Genomic DNA, 18,488 nt, shown 5'->3' with positions numbered 1-18,488 from the left:
CAGGAGTTTAAAAACAATTATGTTATGTTTCAGTTTATGTTAATGACCAATGTGGTGACAAGCAAACTGCAAATACTGGTGTGTGTATGTTTGTGCGTGAATGATGACGGCCGTCGTGTGTGAGCTGAGTGAATGAATAAGAGAATTGTGTGACTGGAAAACATAAAAACACAGAATACTTCACAAAACCACATTACCTACACCACAAAGTCACTTTGAAAGAATTGAGTTTTGATATGCTTACCCTGTTTCTTGAATAAAGTTGAAATCCCCAGTTATTAAAAAACCCTCAGATTAATAAAAGTTATAGTTTACACACAGTTGGGCTAAAGGCCCCAAGTTAATAAAATAGTTATCCAAGTTGCACTACCCTATAGGAATATAAGGTTTTAAAAGGTTTATGTTAGAGTTAAGAAGCTAAGCGAAGCAATGCGCTGGGTCGCTGCGAAGCTTGGTAGTTTACAATGTTCTGGTTGTTTGCACTGGTTTTTACACTGTTTTTTGTGACTTCTTTAAATATTTGAGAGAGGGGATGTGTGGGGAGCATGTCTGGATGCACAGGGGATGTGCCAGGCCGGGGGGCCCGAGGGGACATGCGCAGTCACATACAACTCTATTGGCTGAAGAAGTCACATGGTACACAGGGATTTAAGAGTGGGAAATTTGAATAAAAGTGCTCTTTGACCATACCACCGACGAGGAGCGTTTTCATTCCTTGTTATACAAGGACCCATGCTACAGAACAGGGGAGAATCGAGAATCTGTATAAGGTAATTCAAACAATCTGAGTTGATATAGGTGATTGTCTAGACTAACACACCTTTGCTATTCCTAGCAAAAACTTAAGGTAAGAGTGACACACAACTTCCAGCAGATTTCACTTCTCTGCTGCTAATAAAGAAATAAAGTAACAGACTTTATTGGTGTGGAGAACATTTTTCTGACCTAGGATCATCTAGTAAACTAGTTAAAAGCTTGACATTATATGCTTCTCCATCATATTAGGCATTGTTACAATTCAAAATTATGTTCATTAATGACACACTCAGTGAACATTAAATTCACAGGAACAGTGTCAGCACTGTGGACTTGCAGCTCCTTAGAACCAATAATGCTTCATATTAGTGATGTTTAAACCTTATTTTCACCTAAAAGCTTTAAAACAGAGCTCTAAAACCTCATAATGGTATTTCTATTGTGTTCCACTCGATAATTTAAAAAAAAAGTTAGTAGCTTATTATAACCAGTAGGTTGAATGCATTTTCATTTAATTGGAAATAGGGGAACATTGTCATCAACCGTATGTTCAGATACACTGTTGTGTCTGGGTGCAGTAAATGGTTCTGCCTTGTGAAGGTAATCCTGTCTATAGCAGTGGGAGCAGAGCTCACAAGGTGGAGTTGTGCCAATCAAGGGTGTAAACTGAATACCACCACGGGATGGGGCAGGCCCGGAGGAACACGCTTCCCTGTTACTTTGAAACACTGGCTGCACCTGTGGCTGGTGTGTTGCCCATATTCAGGCACATTCAGGTATCAGGAGGCTGGCTCTGCTTTTGCCGCTTAGCCCTGTACCCCATGATGAGTCCAATTGGTAAAACGGCCAACCCTTGCCTGGCATGTCTTATCCACAGGGTTTGCTTTCGTTGCCTTTCTTCCCTCCATGCAGTATTCATCTATGGCTTCATCCATCTAGTGCTTTATTCCCATGAAGCACTACAGCACTTACAGTTGTGTCGGCAAAAGAATGTACAGAGAATGTCAATGAGAAAACGTAAAAAGCAGAAGATATTTAGCCAACTGTTTAGCAGAGCATCACTCCCTGGCTTGAGGAGAAGACCTCATGTCTTGTATTCAGCCACAGTTATTGGAAATGTGAGTTTCTACTTCCAGCCAAAAGGAAGATGGTCCTAAAACCACCATCTTCCATTCAGGCAACAAAAAAGAGTGGCTTGCCTGAGCAAGTGCCTGAGTTGGGGATATGTCTGTTCATTCATTTACAAGCGTGCTCAGTTCTATGACTGCTTTCTCTGCTTTTGCCTCTTTACTATATTGAATATTGTTGGCATAAGGCTTCTTACACAAAACAGAGAAGTGATTTAATATTTTAGTTGTCAGTTATATCTGCATGGCAGCCTAACACAAAACATATGCCATCTTTCAACATTTTAGTTGTCATTTTGCTCCTGAGCAACACAGATGTTTTCATCAGCTTTTTACAAGTGTGGTAAAAAGTGATTCAGATTTTTCAAGCAGAGAAGGGGGTTTCCCAAGTGGTTCTGCTTACACAAAAGAGCTGTCAGAAAAAGATGTAGTTATGCTCAAAACTGAGGGGAGAGCTTTTAAAATTACTATTAACCAAAGGCTTCTTTCTTTGAGCTTCAGGGAGATGTTTGGGGTTTTTTGCCTTTCACAGTCTTTTAGCTGAGCAGGTACTGATTGATTTTATTATTATTTAGGGTTTTTTTCCTATTCATTTGATTTTTGTTCCTTTCTTAGCTGAATAAAAAAATCTCCCTAAAGCCTGCTGTTTGTTAACATCTCTTTACTTATTAATGGCCAATGAAATGTCATGGTGCTTGTTCTGCATTGCAACCAATTAGTCTGTGTAGAGAGTGTAAAATCAGAGAGGGATGAACCCTAGAGAAAAGCATGTTGCTGTTTGAGTCATAATCAGACATTCTTGCAGGAGTAAAAGACAGCTTCAAAGAGGGAGTTGTGGAATTAGATGCCAAACTGTGTGTGTGTGTTGACTTAGGATCAGACGTACAGGGTTAACAGACTGATGGAAGTGCCACACTAGAAATTACTTTGTAAAGCATACTTTGCAGACACACATTAAGTCTTCAGATAGCAGTAGTCTTATGTCTTTGCTGGTAAATTCATGCTTTTATGTGTTACAGCAATTACACATGCACCATAACAGATTTCGACTCTAGGTTTCCTCTGAATTGATAAGCTGACAGATTCTTCCATAAAAGTACTTTTTTTTAATAGCACCATAACTTGAGTTAGGTGTCTCCAAAGGAGAACATCGAACAAAGAAATTATACCCTTACAATCTGAATTTCTCACCTCTCATCTGACTGTTTGGACCAGTAGTTCCCCATATGAGGATTGGGGAGGTCTTCCCATTCTTCACTGTGTCTCTTCACTGCCTCAAGGTGGGATGTTTCTTATTTCTAATGTTGCAGCTTCTCTAATGAACATAGCTTCCTTATCTTCTGTCTTGAACTGGTTCTGGGGTCTTCTCTTACTTGACTAGGTGGAAAGGTCATCATACCCATTGAAAGTTCACAGCTTGTGCCTAACACTTCAGCAAATGTAGTGTGCTATTAATGCTAAATAGGAAGTTCTATATAAGTAGTATACCAAATCACTCAACATATGGATATGGCTTACTGCAAAAAAACCCCCAAAAACCCTACTTCCTCTTATTGTAGTAATGACGTTATATACCTGGTATGGTACAAGACAGAGATGAAAACCCAAATTATTTACTAATACAGATTGGCAGAACGTTACAGAAAGTGTGAATTTGTTTTAGTAGTTTTATACTTCTCTTTTTGGTTCAATAATCTTTTGTTGCAGCGCAGCAAGTCTGGGCAAAAATTAAAATTTTACTGGAAAAAAAAGGTGCATATAATTTTGACTAGTCCAAAATTGTTTTACTTTCTGTCACAAATTCATGAAAAAATTTCATCTTGGGAAAATATTGGTTAATCAGTCCGAGCATGTTAGGGATATATTTAAAAAATACAATGAAATTTAAAAGAATGGAAGTGCCCATAGTATATTTATTATCTAGAGACCCAGAACTTAGAGGATTGACTCAGGATACAACTAACCCAGGACTGATTCTTTCTTCTGCTTAAGTGAATTTAAATCCATAGTTCCTATTTCTGTGAGAGTTTCCAAGATTGTGGTCTGGAGTTCTGGTCTAGTTCAGAAGAAAATGGTTACTCAAGTCTCTCCTGAGATTGCTCTTTTACAAATTTTACATAGAATACAGAGTGAAAGTAATGTCCTCCATCTTTCAAATAAATCTCATAATCACTGGGTTATAGGATAATTTTCACTCTTTGCCTCATTGAGTATTTAGGGATGTTAAACACCATACCAGGTGAGATAAGGAAGACTAGTGTCTGATTCCTGAAAGGATTGACTCAGGCTGTGCTATGTGGTTGGAGGAGTACATGCACACATCTGCCAAAAAAACAGATGGCAGCTACAATAGGAACCTATAAAGCTTGAATTTGTGATAACATGGACAAGTGACCAAAAAAAAAGCGTAGATAATCAATTCTACACAGACCAGTTTACTTTCCAGGTAAAAATGCACAAAGAAACCACTGGATTCATTTACATCCAGATACAGCCCAGCAAAGTCTCCTTGAAAGCAAAATGATGAAGTGGCAACCTGTTGCCATGCTACGCTCTCTTAAAGTTCCTGTCTTGCATACACTGATCCTTCTGCTTCTTTCTTGATCAAAAGCTTTACTTATAGCAACAAATTATTACCTCTGGAAGTTCTGAATTCAGCAAAGCCATCTGGCATTTAAGGATAACTCTTTGTCAACTGTTGAAAAATATTTCCTTTTTTTGTGCTTCATTTCTGGTAGAATTTGGCTGGCCAGCTTTGCTAGCATAGAAGCAATCACTGAAACAAAATCATGTTTAAGATTCATGTGGCTCTTTAAATTGTTTGAGTAGCTGATCTATTTGGCTTCTGAGATTTCCTCCTTAGTAAAGGTCCATATGTACAGAGTACTCTTTTATGCTTTTCCTCTATATCACATCAGTCTGGAATTTCACCTAAGGTTTAAACTGTAGTATCTGGTTGATTTACATCTAGTTTTGAATCAGGAGCCTGCTCCATCTGCTTAATAAGTTATTCCAGTTGCTAATTTTTCTTGCTATTAATGGATGAAAAATCTGAGTTAAACAAAAAGAACTTGAACTTAATTAGATTTCGCTTGAAAAGTATTTCATTCTGAGGAGTTGAAAATACTTGGTTAGGAAAAAGTTTAACACTTGACAGCTTTTCTCTGCTTCATCACTCAAACAAAAGGAGAGACTCTTATATTCTCCAGTACTTCAATTTCACTGGGCTGCTCTGTTCTCCATCCCATACCTACAAACTGCATTTTAATCTTACTAAGGTCTAAATCTGAGGTTTCTGTCACTAATGATGATATCCAATATGGCAAGTTTCAATAGGAGTAACTCCTGCTGCCTCCTTTACTTAATTTCCAATAAGGTCAGATTAGCTTCCCCTCATCAGTGTGGTGTCTGTGCTAATGTGAGCTTCAATCACAAACATTCCTGAAATTGAGAAGTACAGGTCAACAGAGAAGTGCTAGCCAAAGAGGTCTTTGTGGAGTAGCAACACATGGAATCATAGGTGCTGTCTGTACATTCAAAGTAAGAAAGAGCAGCAGAGAAAATTCATCCAGGGCACAGGACATCTGAAAACTCATAAAAAATTAATTTGTGGAAGGGGAGTGAAATATTCTGTGAAAGTAATAGCTTCTTATTTATGCCCTTACTTGTTCATCGGCAGTGAGCTTTTCCTGGCCTCCAGGCAGGGATTGCTACTCAGATGACTCCTCCTGCTGCTCTGACTTGTTTACATCATCCTAGATAGCAAATGGCCATGACATGAATTCAGTTGGACACTGAGCCAAGCCGTTTCAGTAGGAATTCAGGGCACATTATAATTTGTCATTTTCTCTGTATCCCAGCCTCAGGCTGCGCAGTGAAATATAATGAAGTTCTATAGAGGGGTAAAACACTAGGAAGTAACTCTCTGCTTAAGAGCTTTACATTTAAAGACAAGACTGAATGAATCTGGAGATTTTTAAAAGGAAAAAGTTGAAAAAGCCTGAACTTCAGTGCAGGTTCTAAAACTTTTCATAACAGATTTTAATGCTTGCAGATAATAACACTAAAATATGGCTCTTGCCTCAGCGTTGGGTTCCAGGTTCAAAATTGGCCCTCCTAAAAAGCTACAGATAGAGGATTTGTTTCAGTTTCCTCTCTGCCAAGTGAATGTTTTTCAGGCTCCTAGAAAAACAAATATTTCTGGTCTAGATGCTGCAGCTGTGGTGTTCCCCGGTTGTTTTCTCTGGGTACACCAAGGAGCACATACATGTGCCACTGACAGTGGCTTTTGAGGTGTGTGAGTCAAAGCTGAGGCCCTGAGAGCAGGTATTTAATTGACCTGAAATCTCAACCGCAGGGATCTACTGATACTTAAACATTTTGAACGATCCAGAGCTTGAATACTGGTGCCTCAGTGTCTGACAGCCACTTTATAGATATAAAATTTCAGGGGGAAAAAAAATTTAATAATCATAACAAAATATGTGTTCAGGAGACTCCACTTCTCACAGAGGGGCTAATGAAGTTACCAGTATCCCCTGACTAGCAGATTCTCTTAGATTAAGAGTTTGTAGTCTATACTCCATCTTGTAGGTGAATACCTTGTGGAGGTAGAGAAACATACCTTCTGCTTTGAATGAGATTACTATTGCTTTAAAACTGGTTAATATCAAGGCAAAAACCTAGTAGAGCTCTGTTGTTTGGAGCTGGGAACTTGAAGCCAATGACAGAATGAGTGGGCTTCGAAGCCTGAAAGTATGGCTTAAAATAAACTATCATCTTTTCAGCCATTCATCTGACAAAAGAGTTTCACAGGTGAAAAAACTGAGACACAAAAGGATTCAGTGCTTTACCTGAGGCCACATCAGTGCTCACAGAGAGGAGAGGTCATGTTGCTGAGCTGGGATGAGTAGAAATCTAGACTGTAAGGGAGGGAATCTTTTTAGGAATTTATCCCTCTGCACGATTTCCTGCTGTGGGGCTGCAGAAGCAGGGAAGTCATCTCCAAGATGTAACCTTGAGTGGGCTTATACCTCTGGAGCTGAGAGACCAGATATGTAGGAGACCCCATAGTGTAATACTGAGATGTGTCCTCTCACTCGGGTTATTCAGTGTGGGGAGAGTCAGTCACAGCCTGGGGGTGGTTTCCCACTGCACCACCCTCCCCATGCTCAGGCATGTGCGTGACTCCACACAGGAGGACTGGATAGCTGGGGGGTACCCACATTCCCTGGGCAAACCAGGCCAGAACAGTCACTGCAGCTTCTCTTCGTGCTCAGGAGACTCCTCCTCAGCTCACCTGGGTTCTTCTGTACGTGTCTCTTTCCCTCTTGCAGGAAAGCTTCCCTCTGGCTTTTACTGTTCATTTGAAGAAGGGGACTGTGGCTGGATGCCAGGCTCCTCTGCATCCCATCCTTCTCCATGGCGGATTGGAAGCCCGGAACACAACCGTTTTCCTTCAATAGAAGGTATGTGATAGTAAGTGTAGAACATAAAGAGCAGAGAGAAAAAAGATGCACAAATGGTGAGGAGAGGGAATAAAACACAAGGCAGACTTTCCTGTGCACTTATATATTCGGCCTCCAGTGAAAAAAAAACAAACCCCATCTTTCTTGTCTGAGTGCTTTGAGCAAAAGACGATCCGGCTCCCTTTTTGTCTTGAGGGTATAGAGTAGTACCTCAGTTTCCACCCCTGACACCAGATACAGATCTTGCCCCTTTCTAAATAACTTCATACTAAATGTTCATCTGCATGACCCTTCTCCATACTGATCTGTTTTTTCCTTTCTGATTTTCCTTTTTACTTTCTCCATTTCTCTCTACTGCTGCTATTTTCCCCTGCTCACATCCAGATTTTTCTTCTCTTTGCTTCATGATCCCCTGAGTTGCACTTTTATGGATAATTAATTCTCCTACCTAAATGCCAGTCATTTCTAATCCTTCTCATGCAAACCATTGAAGGTTTATACTTTGGGCACTGAACTACTGCTGGCTGAGTTTTGGCAAACACACTACCTGCCAGGATAAGTTTTTTTCTAATGCAATAATGTAAATCATTACAGACATTTATTGCTGAGGTACTGAGCATCTAAAGGGATACAAAAATAACAGGAAATTAATGATATATAATCCCAACATCATTTTGAAAAGGTATATCCAGAGTTAAACATGAAGAGTAAGATTCTCTACTTTTGTGTGAACTGTGCAGCTGTTCTGATTTATGGCATGTGATGGTTTAGCCCTTGGTAATAATAGACCACAGAGTGATGGAAACACAGGTAAACAAGGCCAAGGGCCAGAATGAGGGTACTGATGGGGAGCTGGCAAATGCTGTTGCTTCTGTGATATTTCTGTGCTGCAGAATGAAAGACCAAATAACTGGACTCTGAGTAATGTTACCATCCTGAGCTAGAGGGCAGAGCTGAAATAGGGCAAAACCACACCCTTTCATGCAAAGCTGCCAATGGAAAACCCTAGTGTTGCTACTGGCCTTGTTCCCCTTGTTTACAGCAAATTATTAAAGTAGCAAAGAGGTGTCCAGCTGCATTAATCTTAGTCTGATGGTATTTTGCCATAGCTGTATTGTTGTTTGGTTTTGGTCAAGATAAATACTTCTAAGTTACTTTTTGTTCATAGAAGATATACTCTATTATTCACCTTTGCAAGGAGAATGAATCTGAAGGCAGGGAGCAACAGAAGAGAGCTGTAGGGGAAGGTAGACGTACTCCTTAAATGTGGTTCCTGAATATGGTTTTCAGGTAGGTGAAGCTGCATCCCTAAGAAATTGAAAAAGCCTTCTGCTCCCTGGCATTCTGTTGTAGTAGGAACCAGCTAACATAGGTTTTGGGGAGATTTCACAAACCCTGAAACCTCAGAAGGTGAGTGCTGCAGTTTGACCTTCTTCTCTTTTATCAGGTTGTGCACTCCTCCTTAACACCAGCAAAGCACCAGCAGTAGCAAAGACTGTCATGACCAGCACTGCATTTCCAGCTCCTTTGAGGAACTCCCCCTGTGAGGTAAGTCATAATCTTTTCCTTTCTTTTGCAATTTACAGAGCTTTTTTGTGTGTTTGACTCAGGTTTTCAAATATAGGTACTAGGTCAGTAGCACAGCAGCCACTTTCTCTGATGGCTTTTCTATACAATATACTTATTTATGCCCTCTGTGCAGGAGAAAGATATGGTTATCTGCTTGAATAGCACAAAATGTGCTCTTATTACGTGCTGTCCTCATTGTATGGCCTCACATGATGTATTGCAATCTTCATAATTAGGTGTATATGCTGTAAGAGTACGGCAGACAGCATTACATAAATATAGAGGAAGAAGTGCATGAACAAGCATTATATTTGCAAGATCCAAGAAAGAATAGGCTTCAGGACTGCCCCTGAGCCATCCAGAAAATGCAGTGCATGCTTTCTCTAGGTCAGCTGGGATTTGAGCTGGCAGGTCTTCATCCTTCTGCACTTCAAAACTACTGATCCTCGTGTAGACCTTGTTCATAAGGAGTGCTGAAGTTAGCAGCAGCAGAGATAAATTCATGTAGAATGTAACCATTCTGCTCGTATTCAAGCAGAAAAGCTATTGACAGTCATAAGACATCAACTTAAGCAAGTATATCAAGGCTTGCCAGGCAACCTTGCACATGGTTGTAATTTCTGAGTCAGTTGTACTTAACCCCTAAACTGCAGTTTACAGAAAGATGACCTGTCTGCATCCTTTTACTCTGCCTGTAGCTTCACAGATTATATTATTGCTGATAGGATTTATTTATGAGTTATGACCCATGGCTAGTGACTTGGAGCATTTCACATCTTGCATAGTCACCCTGAAATGTCACATAAACTCCTGGATCCTGAAGCAGAGGGATTTGAGAAAATTAATCCTAAACAAAGCACAGTTTGTTGTTTGTTGGTTGAGCACTGAACAGACAAAAGAATTAGATTTTCCCCATTCCAATGGTCTTAAAATACACAAAGGACAAGAGGGGATGCATTAGAAAGTCCTCTGGAATACACAGAAGAATCTGTTTCTTTGTCTTAACGTTTGGTTTAGTTCACTTCCGTTGGATATCTCAGTTCATACAGCAAAGCGCCTCTGTTTTTGCTCTCTTGATATATTCACATTCTCCTTCTTTGAAATATATTCTACCTTGTTATTCCTCCCGTCTGTGACAAAAGCGTATGCAGGTTCTGAATATTTTAAGACCTTGCTCTGCCACGGACCAGCAAGAGCAAGTGTTTTTCATAATGCACCTGACACAGGAATCACAGTGAATGATTTCCCAATATATGTGTATTTTTTTCTTGTGTATACAACACTGCAAATAATTAAACTTGCCGTCAGGGGAGAAGCTGCCATGTATTTCATCTGCTCACATGCCATCCCACCTCCGTCACTCCCCTTGGCTCTTAAAAGGCATCCGGACGCATCCAGCGTTGCAGCTGTCGGTAATAAAGAGTGAAGGAGTTTTGGCAAGGGTTTTGTTTCTTGCCTTTTCATATAGTGTAAAAGCTTCTCTTCCCAGTGGGTCCCTGGTGGCTTCAAATTCTATTTTACTGGAACAATCTGTCGATGCACAGAATAATTTAATTCCACTTTTCAGCACAAAGCAGGAGGAGAAAGGAGATATGCCCCCCTGCGTGCTTATTCCTCCAATAGGTGCTAACAGACTTCCTAATAGTGAAATTATACTCAGAAAGGAGGTTGTGAAAATACTGTAATGCCACCGTGTATTTATTCACCCTCAATCACTTCCCAATTGAACTGGCTCAAGTTCAGACACTAAAAGATGAATTTTCTTTTACCTGTCACTGCTGACAGCTCCACCTGGAGTGTCACAACCAGGACAGATTCTCTGGCAATTGAAATCCCACAGACAAAACTCACTCAGAATTCATGCTGCAAAGGGATCTCAGCAAGTGTGTGTGAATTAGACTCATTTATTCTTCCACCATCAGATCAAGCCACAAACCTGCCCTCCCTCTTGTATTTGATCCAGCTCTTGTGACCATTTAGATATCTGCTTGCTCCCCTTGTGTGTTCATTTACATAGTGGCTTGTTCTGACAGATGCATCCACTACCCCAGAGAGGTTAGTCTCACATACACATGTCAGTGATGGAGGTTGTCCTTAAGCCTGTCACTTAACATCTCCTCCTTGTGTGCAGTGTCTACCCCAATATATACATACCCAGCTCAGCTGAAGTCCTGAGGGTGAGACTGAGTGTGTTTCCCTGCCTGCTCGGGTCTCTTGCCTCTCTGGGTACGAGGAACTTCCCCCTGCTCTGTGCATGGGACTTTATCAAATACCATGTGCTGCACAGCCTGAGAGCAACAAGGAGGCCAGCAGACGTCCCCACTTTGTTTATCTTGACTCCCCTCTCTTCTATCCCTGCTACATGGAAGCTATGGCACACTACTAGGCCTGCTGTTTACTGAAGCTACTATTTTTTCCCCTTATCCCCTAAATTTCTTTTCTTTTATCCAGTCAAGTTAGACCAATTACATCCAAAACAGCAGATGCTGACACCCTGCTTTTTATCCTCAGATGTTCATAGGAAAATTATTTCAGCCTCAGCATGAGGAGCTCTACCTGTCACAGTGCTGTTTACCAGGCTGGAGGATTCTGGGTTTTGGCCAGAATGCCCATGCTACCAGGGCTCAATACTGATAAGGAAACAGTCAAGCAGTCCACACTGGGTTCCAGCCACAAAGAGTTTGCTAATGCTTCAAGCTTGGCTTTTTTTTCCCTCAGCCTGGCTGTTTAATCTTCCACTGTTATAGACTGGCAAAGGAAATGACTGAAAAAATAACTGCTGGAGACTTGTGGGGTGCCGTGGTCTAAACACCTTCCCTGCTGAGGTTCTGGGCAGCTGCTTGCAGCGGTGTGGATGCCAGCACTTGGAGAAACCAGAGCCTGGATGATCTTTGGCATGTGTATTGCCACTGAGTGCAGGACTAGCGTGATCCTCCATCTTTGTGTTCTCTCCAGCTTGAGGTCGGTCACCAGGAGCATGCTGGGCTGCCTGTCCTTTCCATGCCCTGCAGGAGGCTCCCTGTTAACTCAGGAAGGGAAAAGTCAGCCTGACCTACTCTGTACTGCCCCACATGCATCAAAAGATGGGAAAAGGATAAAAATGCATGCAGGAGATACCATAATAAACACAGCCTGCACTTTCCCACACATGTTTGAGATTGGCCCGAATGTGCCTTGCACTTTGTGTACAGCTTTGTGTACAGCCTTGCACTTTGCTACTGTTTGTTTTGAGCAGCCTTATGTTTTCATTTTCTTTGTTCTTCAGTGCTTTTGGCAGGTCAAAGCGGTTAGTTTGTGATGCTGCCCTTTGTTCTTGGTTCAGTTAGTTTTTCTCTTTCTCTTTGTTGTTTTATTAAATCTTGGCTGGAGTATCCTGGCTTCAAAGAATCTCTTCTTGTTTGCAGTCCAGACAGCCTTTGTTATCTTTTTCGTGTTGCACATTCAGTAGAGTCCTTTGCCTGTTGACCCCTTTAACTGTGTTTTAAAACCCAATTTATATGGAAGAGGGAAACTGTGGCACTTCCACTAACTTGGGTGAATGCAGGAAGTGGTGTGCATAATCCGTGAAGAGATGCTCCATTACTCTGAAGTAGCCAGAAAAGGGAGAGGCAACAAAAAGCTCAGGAAATGCTTCTGGAACCAAACTGAGTCACAGTAATCAAGAGTGAAAATCTTTTAACCCACATATAAAAGTTCATTGGAAGCAAAGCACATGTAATTGAGCATAGGAATGCACATAAAGTGCAAAGAATTAAGCGAAACAGTGGCCTGATTTAAAGGCAGAGTTTATAGAGCTCAAGCAATAAAGCACAGAATTATTTGCCCCTTCTGTTCACACTGTGAATGCCCTCCTCCAGGTGGGAATTAGTTGGTCTGCACAAGGCTGACAGGGCAAAGAGGATCATGGAGCAGTTACACATCTCCTCATTTTGAAGAAGAAATCCATATGCATATCATTAGTAGCAGTACTGGTCTCTGGGAATCTAGGAAACCACTTTGCAATTAAATCCAAGGGAAGTGCTGTCATCTCAGGCACCACCATGGCAAAACTAAATTGCTTTGCCGTGGTTGATAGCCCCTAGGTGTGCATAGTTTCCAGACTGTAATGGCCACCTACTTCTCAGCACTTTGCAAAGATTCAGAGAGCTGACAAAACTGTTGCAGGTGTCCAGGGAGCGCTCACCTTTGTGTGGAAGCTGGAGGCTCAATTCTGGCTCCGCATGTCTAGACAACAAGGCAGTCCCACCTCCCTCACTCCCTGTATTATTGCTGTACAGCTGCAGTCACATATGTTGACTTGCTTTTCATTCCATTTTTTAGAGATGTTCCCCATCTGCATCCTCATCCTTGAAGGATGTTGTGGTACCTGTAGATCCTAAGAGTCATACCTGTGTCTTCCCAAAGATGCAAGACCAGCTACAGAACTACTGCATTCTGTGAGGCTTGGTACAGGGTGTCTTGCATCTGTGCTGCAAGATTTCATTTTTTGATGGGTTGTTACTACTCCTGTTTGAAAGTCAGTGGAGAAACACGAGCAGTCTGGAGACTGATTTTTAGAAAGGCTGTGCTTTGCGCAGCACAAGGGAATCTGTGGCAGAATCTTAGTGCCATACCTGAGAAGTAAAAGCCATGCATGCAGCTTAATGTGGGCTATTGTAGAGGACAGTAACAGTAGAGGTGGTGTTGCCTGCATAGTGATGAATTTGAAATTAGTCTTGAATGTTATAACATCCATCTCCACAGAATAAGGTGACTCTTTGCAGGAGAGACTGCATTGTGATTTGGAACTAGATTATTTCATTTTTCTGTTAGGTCCTGGGTCAAATATTTTAAAGGGTATAGTTGTGCTGGAAAACAATGAAAAACAGGTTACTGTGATAGTAAATGTGCTTTGTGCTTTTGGCTGTGTTTAAAATAATGGAAATATTTTTCTGATGCTATTTTGACATTTCAACTAGCTGTTTCTTGAAAGCCTGTTTCTTTCATTATATTATGTTAGTACAAAACTGATACAGATTTCTTTAAGCCCTGAAATTACTTTTTGCATGTAAATATACTCTCTAGAAAATAAATATAACATGTTGATGTAAAGAGTAAAGTTTGCCCTCTCATTCAGGTTTACAGATATAAGAATGTTTTCATCCTCTGTGGTTGTTAATTCAGTTCTCTTTTCTATGCAGAAGCTTTGTATTTTTTTAAAGCATGTAAGTCAATGATATAAATCATTCCTTGAGTGCATTCTGAGCCCCATGCTGACACCTGCAGAGTGTGTCTCCTTTTCTCCTCTATTCCTTGAACTTTAAATAACTAAGAAGGGTACATGGTTATAACATTGACTCTGACCATTTACGAGCATGAAAAATGCAATATAGATATGCCTCTAGCACAGCCTTTCATGTGTTTTATTTGGCAGAATGTTGTTAGCATCCTTTTTTATTTTAAAGTGTTGTTTTTAAAATCTGTACAGCTTATTCACTGTTATTTGTCTTCCCTTGCTTCCTTTGCCACTTGTCTTCTGTGTCATTGGTTCAGAGGATCTATACCAACTAAAATTTCTTGAAGACCTAGTCACTCCACCATACTCTGACAGGAAAATTCTGAGCATTTACTCTTTCTTTCTCTATTGTTGTTTTTATTTTTCTGTTTGTCTGTTTTCTGAAATCAAGTAAGAAATAATGTGAGAATAAATATCAGGAGAATCTGTTCATATAAAATACAAGCTTCTCTTGCCTGCCTAAATATTTTAAAACTACAGATCAGATCACTTAATTATAATTTTATCCTTTATAGAAGGTTTTTGCTTGCACACCTGAGTCCTAAGCTAAAGCAGAAGTATCAGCAGACTACAGAAGAATCTGATTATGCACAGTTGTAGATCTGGCCAAACCCTGGAACAAGACCTTTTGGTCCTCTTTATTATTCATTAGAGTCCAAATCTGAATTGCTGAACAGTACTAATAGATGTCTTGCTTGTACTATTGTGTGTAACCATTTCTCATTTCTAGTAAGAAAAGAAATATCGTCAGTGTGATAAACTTCACATGTCAAACACAGCTCATATTCATGTACAAAGCTTACTGAGACTTGGCAAAGTTGTTTGCAGCTATTGTCTAATTCTGTGTAAATCATATTCCAACTTGCAGCTTCAGTTTCTCTTCAACAATGAGATGTTTTCCAAGCTTCTTTAATGCCTTACATTTACTGGGTCAGTGCATTCACATCTGAAAACAATTTCTGCTCTTTCCCATCGCATGAAGAAGATGCAAGACAAGAGTAACAATTTTCAGGACAATAAATGTCTGCATTTCAAGAACCTACAGTCCCCTGTCCAGCAAATTTTGAGCAATTCCTTTGAGAAAGGAATGGAGGGGGAGCAAGGACTGGGGGCAAGAGAACTAAGTAATGTGCAGTCTCACGAGATGAAAGACCGTGTTGTGTTGAGGTGTGGGTAGCCAGATAGCCACAGTGAGATCCAACTACTGTAGTTCCTTGGGAGAAGACTGCCTGTGGACTCTTCTCTGTCTTCTTAAAAATACCTTCCTCCAAGCCCTGTTTGAAGTATGTTCTTCTTTTCCCCTTTCTTTGTTTACTCACTTTTCCTGCCAGGTAGGACTGTAATACTAATAGTCAGGGTCATTGCCACTCGGAAAGGTCAGAAAAAGAAACAACTCTCCAAGGTGTCACTGCAGAATGTTTTATTTATGCTGCTCTGAGTGCGTGTCATTGGTCCTCAGTCAGACATCCCAGAGTTAGTTTATGCTGGAATGTTTCTAGCCATTAAAGTAGACTCGTAGGTGTCAGCAGGCCTGAACTTCACACAGAAGGTTCTTGGTATTTTATTTCTTTTTTTTGCATAGGGAAGTAAAATGCAAGTTTCAGTTCTCAAGTGGTCTTGAAATTATGGAGCTTGTGCTAGAAAATCTACGTTCCTTGTTTTTCTTCACCTGCCAAGCCCTGTTGATATTGATAAGGATTAGGTTTTTTCTTTTTTCTTTCTGGGATGAGTTGAGTCTCCTGTTTGTCAGTTCAGAAATTCCACCAACTCAGAGGCTAAGGGGATTCTCAGAAGGCGGCTTTCCAGATGGTGTTTGCAGTACGATGCATGTAGCCATCTGACCCGAGTTTTGCCTCAATATGCTGTGTATTTGCCATGGGCTTTCTCTCCCTTTAATTTTCCCCAGATCAGTTTAGAGCATTTCATTTACTGAGTCAGTGGGTTTGCATATGAACAGCTGATCAATGGCTCTGGTGGGTTCTAAAGCCAGAAAGCAAGGTGCCATTGAGCCACTGTCTACCTTCCATGCTTAATTAATTTCTCAGTGATGTTTCTAGTTTCTCAATATTTTGCTGCTAGTTTAACACAGAGGGAGATGTTTGATGCATAATGTTAGGGGTATTCCACCAACAGCCCAGATTTAGATTTTTCCAAATGTGCCACTGCTCTACTTGCAGGATGCACTGTGTGTGTAGTACCATCTGCCATCATTGATGCTGTATTCTGTAAAATGAATGCCAGCCCAATTCGGAAGTCTTTACTGTGGTATCCAGCTCATCATCTGCTCTGGTTCACTTCAGCAGGTGTGAAAAGACCTGGACTGCCCTGCTGTGGAGCTTAGAAACCATGGAAATCACAGCCAAAAATGCCCATTTGGACACAGTGCCAGTCGATTCACTCAGAGCCAGTTCATTAGAGTTTGCATATTGCACTTTGCCAATGAGCTGAACTCCCACATCTATTGCCAGCTACTTCTTTCCTTCAAACAGCTGACATGTGTGCAAAGGCATTCATTCCAATTCATCAATTGCTTCAGCTTTTGCTCTAGTGTTACATTTACAGCTATCAAATGCTCGCTCTTTCCTCACTTCTGACCGTGTAGATGCTGCCTGTTACTGTCTGGCAGGTCTCCAGAAGAGACAGAGGTCTGAAAGCTGCTGCCTAGTAGGAGCTTCAGGGCTTTACCTCTCAAATTTTGAACTATCAAAATGGCACAGTGAAGTTGCTCCACCTCACCTGTATTAAAAATTTCACATACTGTGTTACACAGTGGAGTTGGCATTAGAGTCCTAAAAGTACTTCACATGTGGACTCTCAGTAAGAGGGGTTGCCTTCCCTGGTATAGTTTGAGGTTTTTAAATTTCCACTGGCATTCCAAAGTTATTCAAACAAAAAGTTTAGTTTTCTTGAAGGGAATTACTTTAGTGGATCTGAAAGGTATTTCAGTAATACATAAGGGAGAGCAATTTTCAATTTATTTTCAGTAGCCTCACTTCATAGGCACTCGAAAATATAGAATGCTCCAAAAGTTCTTTCATCTTGATTGTCACCTGTTAGGAGTAGCCATGCAGGTACCAAGTTTGAAGGCGTCAGCCTCCTATACCATGAACATTTGTCAGCAGCCTCTTCTACCAGCGTTGTTTCCAGTGAACCAGTTAGTGGGTATGAACTCAGCCCTCCTCAGCTGCCTCCTTGGCCATCACTTTGTGTTGTATCAGAAAGGGTTCCTGGCCATCCTGCTGGACTCTGCTTTTTCTCTCTGGTATCTGCAAGGTGAAAATCCTCACATTTAATGCTATATTTTCCACTGTCTAACATCATGGATATAGACATGGGACTCTGTGAGTCCTTTCCCAGACTTGAGGTGAGAGTGAGCTGGTACTCAGACTTGACCAGTGTCCAGACTTGACCTGAAGTGCTGTGGTCTGGAAGGTGGCTGTGATGATTTGCCAGTCAAAACCTTACTCATCAATAATGTAACAAAATGAATTCACAGACCCAAAGTAGCATATCTGTTTGTACATTTATCAGTGCTTGGGTCACACAGTACAACAGACCCAGGAGTGATTCCAGGCAAGTGCAGTGATTTTTGGACTGGAGAGAGAGAGAAGAGCCACATCCAGATTTTTTCAATCTCTGTCATATTTTTACAGTGTAAAGTCAGTGCTTTCTTTGTAGCTTTGGAGACAGGCAGATGAACTGAAGTGTTTCCCTAAATTCAGTGCTAACAATTAATGTAATGTATATTCAGAATTTTGTTCCAGCCATCCCGATATTGTGAGCATAAATTAGGAATAATAGCAATGCTTCTGCCCTTTTGACCCCTAAATCTTGTTTGGCTGCCAGGACAAACTTACACTATGAGATAGGAATAGCAAGCAAAATTTAGTAGTTGCATTTTATGCTGAGAAGTGCATATGAATGTTCTGTACTATAAAGCAAGAAAGTCAGTAATTTTATCAGGTGTTCGTGTGTAAAAGCCTAATTCCTAACCTCCCGACTTTGGTGCTGGCTTTGAAGTGCTTAAAAATAGAGGGCTATTTTTTAATATGCATGGATCCTAGATACTGTGCTAGACACTTTCTTGTGTCCAAAACATCCATCGTTAATGTAGATTTAATAAACTCGTTCTTTCAGCATTCTCACCTCTACTGGTTATTGAGATGAGACTCGGCTCTTGTATGTAATATATATGTATATATATTTTACATATGGTCTTTATCAACAAAGGGCTATTTCCTCTTCTTCTTCCCAAGAAATTTAGAAGATTTATTAGTATATATTCATATACTA

The 18,488-nt window shown here is 40.7% G+C and overlaps 1 protein-coding gene across 1 annotated transcript in view; it reads left to right on the top strand.

Moving 5' to 3' along the window:
* The window catches only part of ALK (ALK receptor tyrosine kinase), a 317,575-nt gene that overhangs the window by 240,700 nt on the left and 58,387 nt on the right, over positions 1-18,488 (top strand). Inside the window, 2 exon segments of the mRNA XM_064648001.1 lie at positions 7,220-7,351; positions 8,799-8,899. Of these exon segments, the coding sequence (XP_064504071.1) occupies positions 7,220-7,351; positions 8,799-8,899 (233 nt within the window).

Source organism: Pseudopipra pipra, chromosome 3 (genome assembly GCF_036250125.1).
Source record: "Pseudopipra pipra isolate bDixPip1 chromosome 3, bDixPip1.hap1, whole genome shotgun sequence".
In the NCBI taxonomy this organism is placed as follows: domain Eukaryota; kingdom Metazoa; phylum Chordata; class Aves; order Passeriformes; family Pipridae; genus Pseudopipra; species Pseudopipra pipra.
Note: the sequence above shows the minus strand (reverse complement) of the source record. Positions and strands in the feature narration are given on the sequence as shown.